This window comes from Nanorana parkeri, unplaced genomic scaffold (genome assembly GCF_000935625.1).
Source record: "Nanorana parkeri isolate BGI_ZX_2015 unplaced genomic scaffold, ASM93562v1 scaffold201, whole genome shotgun sequence".
NCBI lineage: Eukaryota > Metazoa > Chordata > Amphibia > Anura > Dicroglossidae > Nanorana > Nanorana parkeri.
This window is the reverse complement of record NW_017306469.1, coordinates 857,026-872,494: the sequence shown is the minus strand read 5'-3', so window position 1 is coordinate 872,494 and position 15,469 is coordinate 857,026. Positions and strand designations below refer to the sequence as shown.

At 40.3% G+C, this 15,469-nt stretch overlaps 1 protein-coding gene across 1 annotated transcript in view; it reads right to left on the bottom strand.

Annotated features, from left to right (window-relative positions):
• LOC108786287 (tenascin-N-like) overlaps positions 1-15,469 on the bottom strand; it is a 45,821-nt gene that overhangs the window by 21,792 nt on the left and 8,560 nt on the right. Inside the window, exons 3-7 of the mRNA XM_018555539.1 lie at positions 15,071-15,142; positions 13,737-14,018; positions 13,155-13,418; positions 12,554-12,739; positions 6,440-6,529 (exon numbers count right to left, since the gene is read on the bottom strand). Of these exons, the coding sequence (XP_018411041.1) occupies positions 6,440-6,529; positions 12,554-12,739; positions 13,155-13,418; positions 13,737-14,018; positions 15,071-15,142 (894 nt within the window). The remainder of the gene's footprint in view (positions 1-6,439; positions 6,530-12,553; positions 12,740-13,154; positions 13,419-13,736; positions 14,019-15,070; positions 15,143-15,469) is intronic.

The window sequence follows — 15,469 nt, the reverse complement described above, 5'->3', positions numbered from 1 at the left end:
TGACTGTACTCTACTAGTGCTGTGGGAAGAAATCTGTACTGAGGGGATTTAAGCTTGGCGAAGGAATTGTACTGGAAGGCAGAAGTAATATTAGATTTCACCCTGTACACTGGCCTGTGTATTACACATTCCTGAACCCTGCACTTTCTACATTACATATTCATAACCCCTGCACTCTCTGCATTATATATTCATGAGCCCTGCACTCTCTGCATTACACATTCATGACCCTGCACTCTCTGGATTAAACATTCATGACCCCTGCAATTTCTGCATAACACATCCCTGAGCCCTGCACTCTCTGCATTACACACTCCTGAGCCCTGCACTCTCTGCATTACACACTCCTGAGCCCTGCACTCTCTGCATTACACACTCCTGAGCCCTGCACTCTCTGCATTACACACTCCTGAGCCCTGCACTCTCTGCATTACACACTCCTGAGCCCTGCACTCTCTGCATTACACATTCCTGAGCCCTGCACTCTGCTCATTACACATTCATGATCCCTGTGCTCTCCTCATTACACATTCATGATCCCAGTGCTCTCTGCATTACACAATAGTCACCAAACTAGATAGAAGGTGTGAATCTACTTAGCGGGGACACACACACAGCAATAAAAACCTAACAGGGGTTCTAATCCTTCCCTTCTCTATGCAAAACTAAAAAGAAGGTTTTGACTTTACATACCCTTTAATAATACAAAATATTGCAATATTTTTATGTAACAATATCATCCAATGGGCTTATTGCTTTTGACCAAATTTATATTTTTATTCCACTCAATAAAGTTTTTATCACTGACCAGGCACATTATAGAGCCTCAAATATATGAGTATATGACCCAATTACATTTATTATAAAGTACTGGTTCACTTAAATATCCTGTTGAGAGCCCATGAAAAGCTAATTATAAATGGACAGATGGCACTATTTAGAATGAAATAATTAACAGGAACTTGGATTTCAGGGCTTTTTCCAAATGATCCAATCTAAGGACGTTTTTAGAAAGGCTCACTGGCTCGGAAAAGGGCAGCTCTCCCTCAATGGGTACCCAGAAGTGACTTTTTTTTTGGGGGGTGCTCATGGTGCATGTTCTGGGGGAGTGGATCATCTCACACCCAGCTCTCTAACATCACTGTCCCCTGGGCGGGACGCTGTCCAGAGTGTCCCAGTTTGCTGAGAGCTAGGTGGAGATATGCATGGCCCTTACACATCTCTCCGCCTGTCTCTTCCTTCTCACCCCTAAGTCATTAATGTGTCTTATAATTACATCGGGGTCGTCGTTAGGAACCACAGAGCGCAGCAGGGGACGCGGGAGATCGACACTGTGTCGGTTCCTGAAAGGTCAGTGGACAATTGCTTTTGAACAAAGTGGTATTCGGTGGTTCAGGCAGCGGGAGAGGTATTTGCCCTTTTCTTTACAGATAGATAATTTATGTAAAGTTACATTTTGGTGGCATAATCACTTTAACTTAATTATTTTGCAATACATAAAATAACTATGAAAGTTTTATTAAGGGGTATCTATGGTCAGAAAATAAATATGTAATTTGATATAGAATTTCCATAATTTCTATCCCACTCCTAATAACCAGATCCACCTAGAAGTTTTTGAACTTTGTTGCCCATAGGGTGTACTTCCTCAATGTACTAACACACCTTCACTCAGCCATCTGAAAATGCACTTCCTTGTGTCACCACTATCATACAGCTTGCCTTCTGAACCTCAACTCAACGTCTGAACAATATAACATTATCATTGCTTGCTGGAAGAAATGCATTTTGGGCTATGTAGTCTTGAGAAATCGAGAGTGCATCACATCAAGCAGCAGGGGAAAAGATGCAAAGCACACTGGGAGTCCAGGAAGTTGATGAAAGTGATGGGGAGATGGAAAGCAGCACTCACTACATAAAAGATTTTTTTTCAAGTAATCTTTCATTGCAATATCACAAACAACTATAGTATGTATTCCTATTAAAATGCTGATGTTATAACAAGGCAGTGTATGTGGGGCTTTACTTGGAACTCCCTTCAACTGATTTAAGTTGTTATCTACTACTGCAGTATTCCATTTAGTCCCCCAATAATTCCTTTAACTGCCTTCCATAGCATAGCTTTTACTAATCATTCTGAATTGGGATAATTCAATTACAGGTCAGTGGTGTGACCTAGTTCATCATTTGGGTATAATGTCAATGTTGGAGGGACCTGATCAGGCCCATGAAAGAGCTGAGGCATCCAGAGGTTGATACTACATGTACTCTTCTATACTTAATACAGAAGCACTCAAGATTTTGAGGTTACTGTTCCTTCAAACAAAAGTTTTAGGTGGCCAAGCCCCCCAATTTTAAGCATACCAGGCCTAATAGTAAATGTCCGATTTGCCAGATGACAGCTTGGGTCTCACAATTGAACTTATGCTCTTTGTATTATGTATGATTTGTTATGCTCCTCTCTATTTGTGTTCATTTGATATACTTTGCATCCTTTATCATAAACCAGTATGAAATGATAGCAAGCAAGCACCCTTTCTGCATCTTCCTGTCAGCATTAAATCGCTTGTTTTATCATGCCCCAGTTCTCTTAATTAATTTAATTAGCACAAGTATATTTACACGGTTGACTACAGTATATAAAAGAAAAACTTATTAGGATTATTTAGTGGCTTGGGCGAAGCCAGCCTTTACGGGAAGCCAACTCTATTACTTTGCTTAGGGGGTTAAAAGATGCATAATTCAAAGATTTATGGAGAGGAGCCAAAGCCTGAGATGGGAAAACACAAATAATGAAATTGTACAAGACGGCGGCATTAGCGATGCTTATCTGACTGATATACAAGGCAGAGGTTGCTTCTGATATATACGCTACAGTGCCCATGAGTTCTCGTGTGCTCTGGGATAAATATTGTAAATATGGCATTTTCATGAGGCGCTCGCTGAGTAAATAGTATTGTTTAATGAAGAATATCACAGAAGCCAAAAACCATCACTCTCAATGGCTCTAATCTAAATTTACATGCAAGGAGATAGAGAAGTGTATGTCAGTGTAACAGCTGTGCTGTAATCTGTACATGACGGGATGTAAGAGTCATATTAACATGGTGTGACATCCTCATGTAATATTTATTCACGAAATTTGCTCAGAGTCTATGATAGATCATAAAATAAATATCCAGCCGGAGTATTAAATGATCGGGTGAATCGCTGGGCCTGGTTTGGAAAGTGGACACTGTTTTCTATACAAACCAATCAGATTTGACCTTTTAAAAGGGCGCCGTAGACAAAACACAGATAGAAAAGAAAAAAAAAGAAAAGCTTACAAACATTCTAGCCTCCAACCAAAATGGCTGCCATCCCACTTTAAAGTAGTATTAAACGCTCAAACTTTTTTTGATAGTTAATCCAGATCAAACAAATATACATTGTGTTAAAAGAAAGTGCATTGTAGAAGGGTGTGGCAATGCCACAATGTAATTTGGCAACACAGTCCCCAAGAACACTCAGTTAGAGGGTCTGAGAGTTTCCAGCATGTGAATACCTTTGCAGAGGAGGAACTGGCTTTTCAGTTCCTTCCAGGTTTTCCGGACTATAGTGGGATTTAATCTCAAGTCCCGGGGCCAGGTGTTGCCAATGACCATTATAGGTGGATCAGGTGGCTGAGAGCGGCCTTATTAGGAGTCTGGAGCAAAGCTCAGTGGAGTTGTGTGTGCAGGAGACACATGGACCCAGGCAGACTCGGGTGCGTGCTGGACGCATGTGGAACTGCCAGGGGAGGCTGGGAGAGGTTAGGAAGGTCGGTGACCCAAGGGACCTGTTGGACACACTACTGAGAGAGCAGTGTGAGTATCACCCAGAGGTGTGCTTGGAGCTGAGGAAAGCTACTGAGCAAAACTGAGGATGGTATATGCTGAAGAAAAGCGGATTATTATGAGAATGTTGGCTCTTTTGTGAACAAAAGACTGTCATTTATGTTGCTGCTGGAAGCTGTCTTGTGTAACAGTGGAAGTCTACCCTGTTGATAGAAAGAGACTTTTTGTGTTTGCCCTTAATAAAACTGAATTTTACTTGGATTTCCTGACTACAGTCAAGTGTCCTTCTTATGGTATATATGAAATCTTTCTTTTTTTATATTCAGCCATCTTGTCTTTCTCCTTTGACTTTCTCTTTCTAAATAAATGAAACTGTAAGCAAGCACCAGTTTTAGCAAAAGCTGGCCTCTTCTGAAGGTTGTTTTGTAGATGAGGTTTAGGTGCATGCGCAGTCAGAATTATGATAATTACAAAGCATATAAAGTAGTGTGCTACTTAATAAACTTTAGGAATTGCTGAGACCAAGTGTGTGTGTGTGTGTGTGTGTGTGTGTGTGTGTGTGTGTGTGTGTGTCAGTTTGCATTCCTTGCATTATCATGCTAAACAAAGAGCAATATGTTATACAACAAATAATCTGTCAAAGACAATTGCCCAACAAAATATATCATTAAAATGTGGCCCAAGCATGTACAGTCATCATGTTTCTGAACAGCTGCAACTCTCTCAGCTCGGCTTCCCTAAACTTCTCCTGCCCTGTACAAGATCACCAGGGACAGAGCAGTCTCCAGCAGTCATCCATCTGCTAGCTTGGAGAAAGGAGGAGGGCAAAGGGGGGGATCAGGAAGAAGAAGAGTGGCTTGCTTTGATGTGCCTCTGCATTTATAGAGACAGGGAAAGCTTACTAGTACACACAAGAGTGGCTCCATAGGACCCTGCAAGGTCAAGGAGCCACCCTAAAACAGGATATCAGGTCTAGTGCTCAGGAGACCAGCTGATTCTGAAGGAAACTAAAACTGATACTTGGCATTTTCATGAGAACTACCAGGGTTGCAGCGGTTGCAGCTGGGACCTGGCTCTGGCTCTGGCGCTCCACCACTGTCCAGAAATCATTAGTCTGTATTGTTTTAGAAAAACTGTCACATGACACAAAACAAAAATGTATCAGTATTTGTGTCTGTGAGTACTTGGATAAGTATCAGTACTTGTACTTGGAAAAATGGTATCCGTGCATCACTTATATATATTTATTAAAAAAATAATAATGCAAATCCCCCGAGCTCCGTGTGCTCATTACAAATGACAGCTGCCTCCTAGCTTTTGAATTTTTCTCTAGTCTAGTCCTGGAGCTGGAAAAGTATCTGTACTTGTACTTGTACCGAGTACGGTACTTCGTATCTGAACATCCCTAGTAAATATCAAACCTCCCATATTCAGGAATTAACAATGTGCAACAGAATTTCTGAGGAATTGTGTTGCTGGTGCATTAACTGATTGACTAACCAATCAAAATACAGCAGTATTTGAATGCTGACCTAATGGAGCCCTTATGAATGCATTACATCAGTATGAGAATTCTTGACCAATCCCTGCTGTTGCTTAGAATGAGAGTGCGGATAGGTGACGTCAGATATCTACATTGCTGTCTAAAGTGTACCTGTCATTTTGTAGTACGCAAGATGTGGATAACAGAGAAAGAAATTGAAGCTAGGTATTGCCCTCATAGGTCACCACTCTACATTGGCGCTGAGCAAAGTAAGACGTGATCCACAATAAACCTATTCTGTTAGGAGAATACGAGATGTGTTATTCCATTATTTTCTAGTTTTGGCCACCTGGAGTAATGATAACGGGGCGCTGAGCATTTTGTTGATTGGAAATATATTTCAAAACTCTGAAGATCTTCTCTGTGTGTATTGCCTAGTACCACATAGCCTCAGCTTCAAAATGTCCCCAGCTGGCTAATTGCTTATTCCCTACTTTGTTCATCACAAATCTATATCTTGTCCACTTGTCGATGGACCTGTACCTTCTACAACCTAACCAGCACTCTAATCCAATCAGTCTCTGCTGTATGCACACATGATTACAGTGAATATACTGACAGGAGGAGGAGGCAGGGTGAGCAGAGAGATGAGCTCATTAGTGTACTGCTGCTCCTTCACTGCCCAATCAGCTGGCTATGGGGTGATTGTTCTCGACCAAGCTGCACTGCTGCTACAGCAGAAGTTTAGAATCTGATTGTGCTATCTGAAAGGTGTGCCTGGATCACAAAAATGTCTGTGCAGACTTTTCCTGGAAGGTTTAGTCCCTTTGTGGGAAAGTCCTCCGATGGAGATACCTGTTCCTATGACAACTGTCAAAGATAGGAATTCTGCTTATTTTGGAGAGATTTTCTCCCATTTCCTGTTGTTTCTCCAGGATGGGAAGTGAAGGGAATTAACCCTTCCCTACTCTCTCCAAAGTTTTGGCTGCAGATCACAAGACTACGTTCATTGTCTTTCAAATGTTTTCAAAGGCAGAACACTTCCTCTGGATGTCTTTCAGCAGTAATTAGCTTTTTGGCTAAATGTTATAAACGTTTATAACTAGAAGTATATGGAGATTGATGTACTGCATTACCATACCTGTCACACCAACAACCGTGGAGGTCTTTCCTTCCCTGGCTCCTCTCACAGCCCGAACACTGATATCATACGTTGTACTTGGCCGTAACCCTGGGGGGGAAAACACCACAATTATGTCCTTATACATCTGTTTTGAAGTAGATTTCTCTGCTGATTTGCTGTTTTATCAGCTGACATACAACAAATTACATAAGATGGCTCACAGAAGGCAAATGGCAGTGGTTTTATGTGCCACATATAAGCAACACAATGTATATGGCAGATTGCAGAATTCATGAAGCCTTGCCCACATATAAAAGGAATTCCATGTTTTTTTCAAACAAAAATGTACTAGAGCTTACATATTGTAATATACAGTATATACTGAGAACGTATTGAGAAAGATGGACTGTGCACCATTGAAACAATGGTGTTGCTTGAGTGCTGCTTTATCTATTTTGGATTGGATTAATATGGATGTTTTTCTGAATGTGCACCCAGGCATTTACCTTAATAGAGTGCAGTGGCTACCTCTGGGACTATATATGTCACTATATATTTTATATCTCTATACAGCTTGTGTTCAGGGGTGTCAGGTTTTTGCTGCAGGAATCTGTCTCCAGAGATAAATACCTTGTGTAAACGAGGCCTTACATGGTATAATCCCTTTCCCATCTAGTTTGAGCCCCCCTTCCCTCTCTGTTCTACCCGCCCCTCTATTTCCCATTCCCCCATGGACCCTTGCTCTCTATACCCCCAAGTTCTAGTTTAAAAGCTCCTCCAGCCTTCTATTTTCTCCCCTTGCAGACTTCCCCATTTAAATGGAGCCCATCCATACAGTAGAGCCCTTTACTGACCAAAATTCAAAACATCAGCCAAGTTCTCCAAGAACCAAAACCCTCCTCCTTACACCAGTTTCTCAGCCACTTGTTCAGCTTCCTAGGTTACAGATGTCTCTGAGGTGCAGCTCTTGACCCAGGTAGCATTTCTGAAAATACTACATTGGAGGACCCTGGAACTTAAGTCCCTGAAATCTTTTGTAGGATGCACCATCTTCCCTTAACTTTATCATTTGTATCAATGTGTACTAAAACATGTTAGTCCTCCAAAGCCCCACCCAACAATCTGTTAATCGGATCCAAAATGTGTCCAACCCAAGCACTAGTAAACTGCTCGGAGATCATGGTCTTTGTGACAGATTACTCTGTCTGCCTGTCTGGGAGAATATGAGAAGTTAATTGTTAAAGTTTACATACACTTTTAACAATCAAGAAGACCAGGTATATATAGGAGCTTTCATAAAACATAATGGCTTAACAGGAATTGTTGATCCAAAAGCCAAGACCTTTAACGTTTCAGGGCTGGGTACCTAGCACAGATGTACATCAACCGGATTTTTGCTGCTGTTTTTTATACACAGACTTGCATACTTTTTTTGTCTTTTAAAAACATTTTGGGTATATTTTTTAGTTACCCTGTTACCATAAGGAGGTTCAAAAGGAGCTCAGCTAAAATGTAGAAGGGAACTTTTTAATAAGGTACACTCTTCTGAAGACCAGTAATCACCTCGGTTCTATCCTGACATGTTTTCCTGCGCAATCTCAAAAACAGGCTTATTGTTATTAACCTCATAAAACAGGCTCAGCCTAAAAGTGTTTTACTGAGCTCTCTATGACTGCAGTATTTGTGAAAATGCATTTAGATCTCAAGATCACTTCATGTAAATATCAAGTTTAAGATAATCTGTATTTCTCCCAGCCTAGACGAGAAGTAATAATTTTATTATAGCTGATAAATTGAGGTCAAACAGAGGCAGAAAGCTGCTACAGATTTGTATTGTGTTAGAGATATTTATTTCAACATCTCAAGATGCGTTCACAAGAGTGATTCTTCAATGAATAACCTAATTTATTCTGCAGAGTTTTGTTTTATTTTCTGTAGAAGTTCCAATAGCTGTGAATGTATTAAATAAAAATATGTACTTGGGAAGGGCAGGTTTAGGGTAATATTACAGTTTCAGGTAGGATGAGTGTTTAAAGTATCAGAGGATCCATAGATACTAACTGTGCTGAATTTGCCAAGACAGGCCCACAACTTGGCCCATTGTACTGTCAGTGCTGTGTCCCAAACCATGTCACAGCATCAACCTTCTTGTACATGTGCAGTAACTCAAAAAAGCCTTAACTGCAGGGACCAGGGCTCCAAGTGGGTAGTTCCCTCATATTTAGAGGTGGGGTCGAGACCATTCTGTAAAGTGGCCATGAATTGCGAATGCCCACTTGGAAAGTGGATGGAGGAAATGCTTCCCATGGAATTAATAGTGTCGTAGTTGTGGGGCCATAGTCTTGGTAAGTATGATACCCCTCTATCATTATTACCTGGAATCAGCCTCCCTACCACTGTCAGTTGAAGTGATTGTAAAGGCAAATCACTTCAACTGGGGAAATCCTCAAATTTCAAGTTGTCATCAGAGCATAAGGTCAAGGAACACCCTTCAGTTTGGACACTTGTTCTGTGACAACTCTCTAAGGTGTAATTCTTTTGCTGCATCTCCAGGACAGGAGATGAAGGAAAATCAAATAAGGAACAATATGAACAAAACCGTAGGTGTATTTAATAGGATGTTCGGAGTTAAATAATATCTAGCTGTGGACCCCTTTGTGTGTGTGTATATAGGAGTCCCCCATCCCCACCACCGTTGTAGTAATTTTCTTTTACAAGGAACTCTTAGCTTTTACACAATTAATGACTGTAAAAATAATGTTTCCCTAAGAGATCTGTCTCTGTATGTATTAAAATCTTTAGACAGTAACCACAGCATTAATTCCTAACTCCTTTGTTACCTTGAGGGCCAAAAATGCACTGCTAAACTCTGAAAGATGTTCCTTGCATCTTGTGAACATATGGAAGCACTTAAGCATAACTGCTACTGACAGACGTTACCAGATTGGGTATCTTTTGGCCTGTGTCAGAAGTCATGGAAAAAGCACTAACTCAACAGCGCATTGAAGCACTTTACAGACAGTTTTCACGTAATAAGAGGCAATTTATGGGTAAAATCAGTGGCTGATGCAAGATTTATGCTCATTATAGTCTAGTAACAGTTTAATTGTAGAGTAGACTTACATTTATTAAGTAAGACTGTAGATTTACTCCCCAAAAAATTCCACTATTGTAAATGATCCCCACATGCTTGTAGATTTTATTTCAATATAAAAGCTTTATTTTAAATTTAAAGGGGATTCATACATTTACAATACCCAAGCCCAACTGCCCCAATATAGACCTCAAATCAGCAGATGACTCTTTTCCAAATGCTGTGTATGGTTTATTCCTCCTGTGAGCTGGAGGGTCAACAGCATGTTTTTTGGTAGGTGAAAACTGGAACATCTGGGGTGAACCACGTTTTATTACATGGGAGGAACATACAGACGCCATGCAGGTAAATCCTTCAGATTCTAATAATTAAAAGAAAACTATAGCCAAACTTCTTTTTTTTTTTTGCTTTAGTCCTCCTTTGAGTCAGAGGAGTACATTTACTAATGAACTCCTGTGACCCAAAAATCAGCATTTTACCGGGCTCCTGCCCATTATATGCTGACAGCACAGAGCTGTGCTGCAGCCGGGAAAGATCCCAATGATATTCTTGGGGTCAACCCCACTACCTGATTGACAGCTGGTTCTGCCTCTCTAGAGCCAGAGCCAGCTGTGCCCGCCCCCTCCAAAGAGTGCAGGAGGAATAAAAAGAGGGGAGGGGGAAATCCCAGTGGGGTGAGGGGGCTGACAGTCACTGCTCTCTGCAAGGAGAAGCTGTGAGCTGAACGATCAGTGGTTTGCGATTGCTCAGTTCTCAAGCTATAGATTTGGCCACAGGAAAGCTCTACAGCTTGAGAACTGAGCAATCACAAACCACTGATCGTTCAGCTTACAGCTTCTCAGCTGCAGTGTCACACGCTGGCTCAAAAATTCATTTTACTCTCCAAATAGTTCTCCTTTAAGGATAATTTGTCGTCTCTATTTATTTTGTTTATTTAAAAAACCCCTACAAGGCTTTACTGAGAACACTGAAACACCAATATCAGTGCTGTTCTTCAGAGCTTGCAATCTAATGATCTAATGTTCCCGCTACTATTACAATAATTTATACTATACACTTGTTTACTTAAAGTGTAGCTAAAGCTAAAACTTTATTTTTCAGTTTTGGATAGAGTGATGAAGAACCCCTTTCTGGATTTTATTGCTGTCTGTGTCCTCACTGGTGAGATTCATCTCCCTATTTGTCCTGGTGACCAAAAGTTTGAGTTGCCACTGAAACAGGAATGGAGGCAAGATTTTATGACAAATGTCAATGATCAAGGGTGAATTTCCCTCAGTTTGGAGAGATTTCCTCTTGCTTCCTTTTGTGTTTATAGAAGAGGAAGTGGAGTGAAATTTCCCCATTGGACACAGATGAAAAATACCTGAAAGGTTATAAGCATTCCCTACTCTATCAAAAATGAGAAAAAAGTTTTGACTTCAGATATACTTTAAAGAGAAACAGCCATTAGGATAATTGTATCCTAACAACGGGTGTATTTTTAAAATACATGTACTAGTACTATATCCATTGAAAGAATATTCACTCTTTTGTAGAGCTAGAAGCATCATTAGCATCATTAGCATCCAACACGTCCAAATGCGTCAGATGCCCGCATCTTACCACTGTAGCCCCCACCAATTTCCTCTCCCCCACTCGCTTCCTCACTAGTGTGTCCTTGCAGTTCTAAAGAGATTGAAGTGCTTTTAGCTCCTCAAAAGAGCTAAGATTCCAATTAACAGAAGCTGTACTAGGAAGTATATTGTATAAGTGTATTTTAAAGAGACACTGTTGACAGGATACATATACCTATGAATGTGTTTTATTTTAAATAACTTGTATCATTCAATATAATCAAAAGTGTTTAACCAGATCACTGAAAAAATGACTAAACTGCAGTGCGTTTTGTAACAGAATATTACAGATCAACTTCTAGCGCTTAGACAGTCTGTTCTGCTTTTGCTGCTCTGAAACTGTAATCTGTCTGTTTCTATTTTTTCCACATTCTTGCTCTTCCACTGTACAGAAGAATTACCTGCTTTGAACATCTTTCAAGCTGCAGTGGATCAAAGTGGTTTTCAAGTATACCTGTAGATCACTCCAGTCTCCTATTGTGCCTCTTGATAATTAAAAGATATGAGTTCCATATGCTGTAGAGACTTTTTTTATGATGTTCATTTACTGTAGTTGAGCTCCCCGCAGTGTTTACATTTTTCCTTCATGTTGGTGGCCAGGCAACACAAGAAAATGTCTCCCATGCTTTAATCAAAGAGCTTATCAGCTAAAATGCCTCACTAGTTATTGTTACCTCTCCTACATAAGCAATAGGTCATTATTGCAGGTCCTTGTGAGTGACTGTAGTAGCTTTAGAGCTCAACATATCAGGGTACCAAATGGATGGCTCCACGGGTAATGATCGCAATAGTTTCTGATGTGTACTTTATCATCTCTTTTACAGTTAAATTTCCTTAAAAATGGAGAAGAACTTTTGGAACAACTTCTTAATGTTACTTAAGGCTGGAGCAGTTAGGGTTCACATGTGTCCCTAATCCTTCTCCTGGAATCATGTATGGCCCCAGCAGACTAGCAAGTGCAGAGCTAAGAAACTATGCATGTTATTATTGGCTGTAAAACCCCCAACCTGATGGGCATATGCTGTTCCTTTGACCAGCTCCCATATTTGACAGAGAGACAAGTAAGCTAAAATACAAATATTGAACAGTGTGGAAGGGTCAGAACCTTTGTTAGGTCTATATTGCTGTCACCATTGACAGTAAGTGAAGGGGAATCCAAACTTCTACAGTTGCCATCAGATCCACAGTAGGAGGAATACCTTCTAACAGTGACAGATGTTCCAGTATAAACTATAAATGGCAGGATTCCCTCCCATTTGTGTCACTGGGGACAAGAAGTGCAAGGAAATAACCACAATGGGGATACAGAAATTACTGAAACCCCAACAGTGTTTCTAACCATTCTCCATCTATTCAAAACTTTAAAAAGTGGGGTTACACTTAAGATACTGTTTTCAAACCTTTAAACCTTCCCTGATAACTTACCTTTAATGATGTAGCTGGTCTTGGGATCATTGCTCTGAGCTACTTGAACTTCTGTCTCAGCTCCACCAGGCTGGGTGGAATAGATCAGTTTAAAGTAGTCTGCTCTAACATCAGGATTCTCCCACTCCACCTCCAAAGAGTCCTCTGTCTCTTCTGTCACCCACAGGGTTCCCATTTTTCCATCATCTGGAAAAGATGAAAAAAGGTCAAATAGCCCAAACTAGAGCATATCTATCCATTATCTGCAGGTGAACAAAATCAGGTGGAATTAGAGACATTAGTTAGTCAATGGTAGAACTCAAAAGTTACATCATTACTATTTTCTCACTTTGCAGTATCACTGTTCACATTCTACGTCAAGAGTATACCCTTGTTAGCATTCATAACAGATGAGCAAAACTGATTTATAGGTCAATGAATTAATTAGTTTATTGAAATTGCAGTGTGCTTAGATATACACAAGTCAAATTAAGATCACCTGAATTCCTAAATTCTACACAAGTTAGACAGATCCCCACTTCCAAAAGATGACTCAAACTTTGTCTGCACATGGGCTATCTAGTATCTACCTGCTACAGTGTCTGACCCATCTCCTCCTTACCTGTTCTGCCTTGAAGTGGAGCAGGCTCGCTGGTAATACTGTTCTTCACCTGATACATGAGTATCTTGTACAACGTGCTGGGGCTCAGACCTCCGATCTGGTAATAGTCCTGGTTTGCAGAAACTTTAATTTGTTTTTTCTGACTTTCATCGTCAAATGGATAGTAAGTGATGTAGTAGAAATCCACTTCCACCAGCAGGTCCCAGGCAATATTCAGAGACTCCTCTGTGGTGCTGATGAGACGCAAGTTCTGCACAGCCATCACTGAAAAAAGTTAGAACAAAGAAAAAAAATAGTGTTGGCACACAGAGTATTTTGAAGAAGCTTATGTTTAAACTAAGCAAAGTTAAGAGTGATGTATTTCAATATAATTGTAGGTGTGCATACAGGCAGATGTTTCAGCTGGAAAAACAAGAGGTGAGACATTTGCCTGTTCTTGAATGACCTGCTGTAATCTTTTTCAGAATAAGAATGATGGATGGATAAGTTAGTAAAGGAAAAATAGTTTATTATAATTTTAACATGATAACGTGTTCCATGTAACAGTCATTTTTAATGCTATGTCTGTGAATCATTGCTTACCGTCTGAACATGATTCTCCAAAAAATCCCTCCTCACAGAAGCACAGGCCACCATCACATCGCCCGTTATCACCGCAGCTGACGACACAGTCCGGCTCCTGGCAGGTCAGTCCAAGGAAGCCTGCACTGCACACACAGACACCGTTAACACATTTGCCATTTTCTCCACACGCCGGGATGCAGCTCTTCTGAGAACAGTCAGGTCCTTCAAAGCCCGCATCACAGATACAAGTACCAGTAGCCAAGTCGTATCTGCCATTCCCATTGCAAAGACTATCAATTCCTAAAATAAAATGATAATAAAACAAACTTATTATAACAAGTATATTGTATAGGTCAATTGTTATTACCTAGTTGGAGATTGATCACTTGTATTTAATAAGGACTAGGTCACAGTAGGGATCCTTCCACTGGCTGTAACGCCAGCAGGAGAGAACATCCACCTGCTTCTACAGTGCTAATCCTTTGATGGCCAAAACACTGCAAAAACTCGATCACCAACAAGGGAGCAGCATCAGGGCATCACCTAACTAGCTCAGCCAGCAAGAGGATCAATGCTGTGACATGGACCAAAGGCTGAGAGAAATTATATCTAGTATTGTTCAGCATTAAACTCTTAACTGATCTGACTTTAGTAAACTGTTCTCTGATTGGTTCAATTAGGTTACTGCACTTTGAATGCAAACTTATCTAGCAAATGGCTGTGATTGATCACTGAACAAGGTGACGATCTACATTTAAGCAGCTACTGTAATGTTTTGAGTAGGCTTCATACATGTCCACTCATTGGAACTAGCCATAGGCTGGTTGCAGATCTGATACTTTTTATTACTTTTGTTCTAACTAAGGCCCCATGCACACAGGCATCTGGGAAACCTGCAGATTCTTGTAGCAGGAATCCCATGTATATCTGTACAGATGCTCCCAAAGTGCCCATTCACGTTAATGGCAGGGTGAGAGTGGCCGCATATGTCCATGGCTGTCCCACAGGTAATCATTCCATGTACGATTACATGCGATCGAGAGATATGCTTATCCCAGGTTGCAGAGAGCTTGAATCTTCTACAGAAAACCTCACATAAAAAATTGTCAGTACAAAGAAGTACTTCCCTGAAACCAATCAGATACAGACTTGCTTTGTAAAATGAATGTGGCTGGTGAAGCAGAAGATCAAGAAAGTTACACAGTATATGTTTCAGGCAGTACACTTTCAGAGACGCTGTGGGGTGTTCTCTAGTTTCTGGATGCAGTGCACTGAAAAGAACTCAAATTAAGGAAAACTTGGTCAACCAGCCCTCTGATTTAAGCACATGCTGGATAGCATTACTAGCTCACTGACTTGGTTCACTTTTGGCATGGAATTGCTCTTTACTAATTCAGCTTTATGGTTTAAAATAATTGACAGACCTGCAATACAAGGACAAAACATAAGATAAAAATCAAATCTTCTTGTTGAACATGGACAAAATTAACAACTGCAACTACAATTCCATGAAGATGCTTACAAATATATCCATGCAGAACCAGATAGGATAAATTATACTAATGTAGGCATCATTTACACCAGGAACATCAAAAATACAAACCTTATGCTTTTGTTCTCACAAAAAAAGAAAACATCAGATGCTTAGGGGGGGAAACATCTAATCAGAAATTATAAAGCAGCAGAATACGCTGGGACTTGCTGTATGACACACACACATATATATATATATATATATATATATATATATA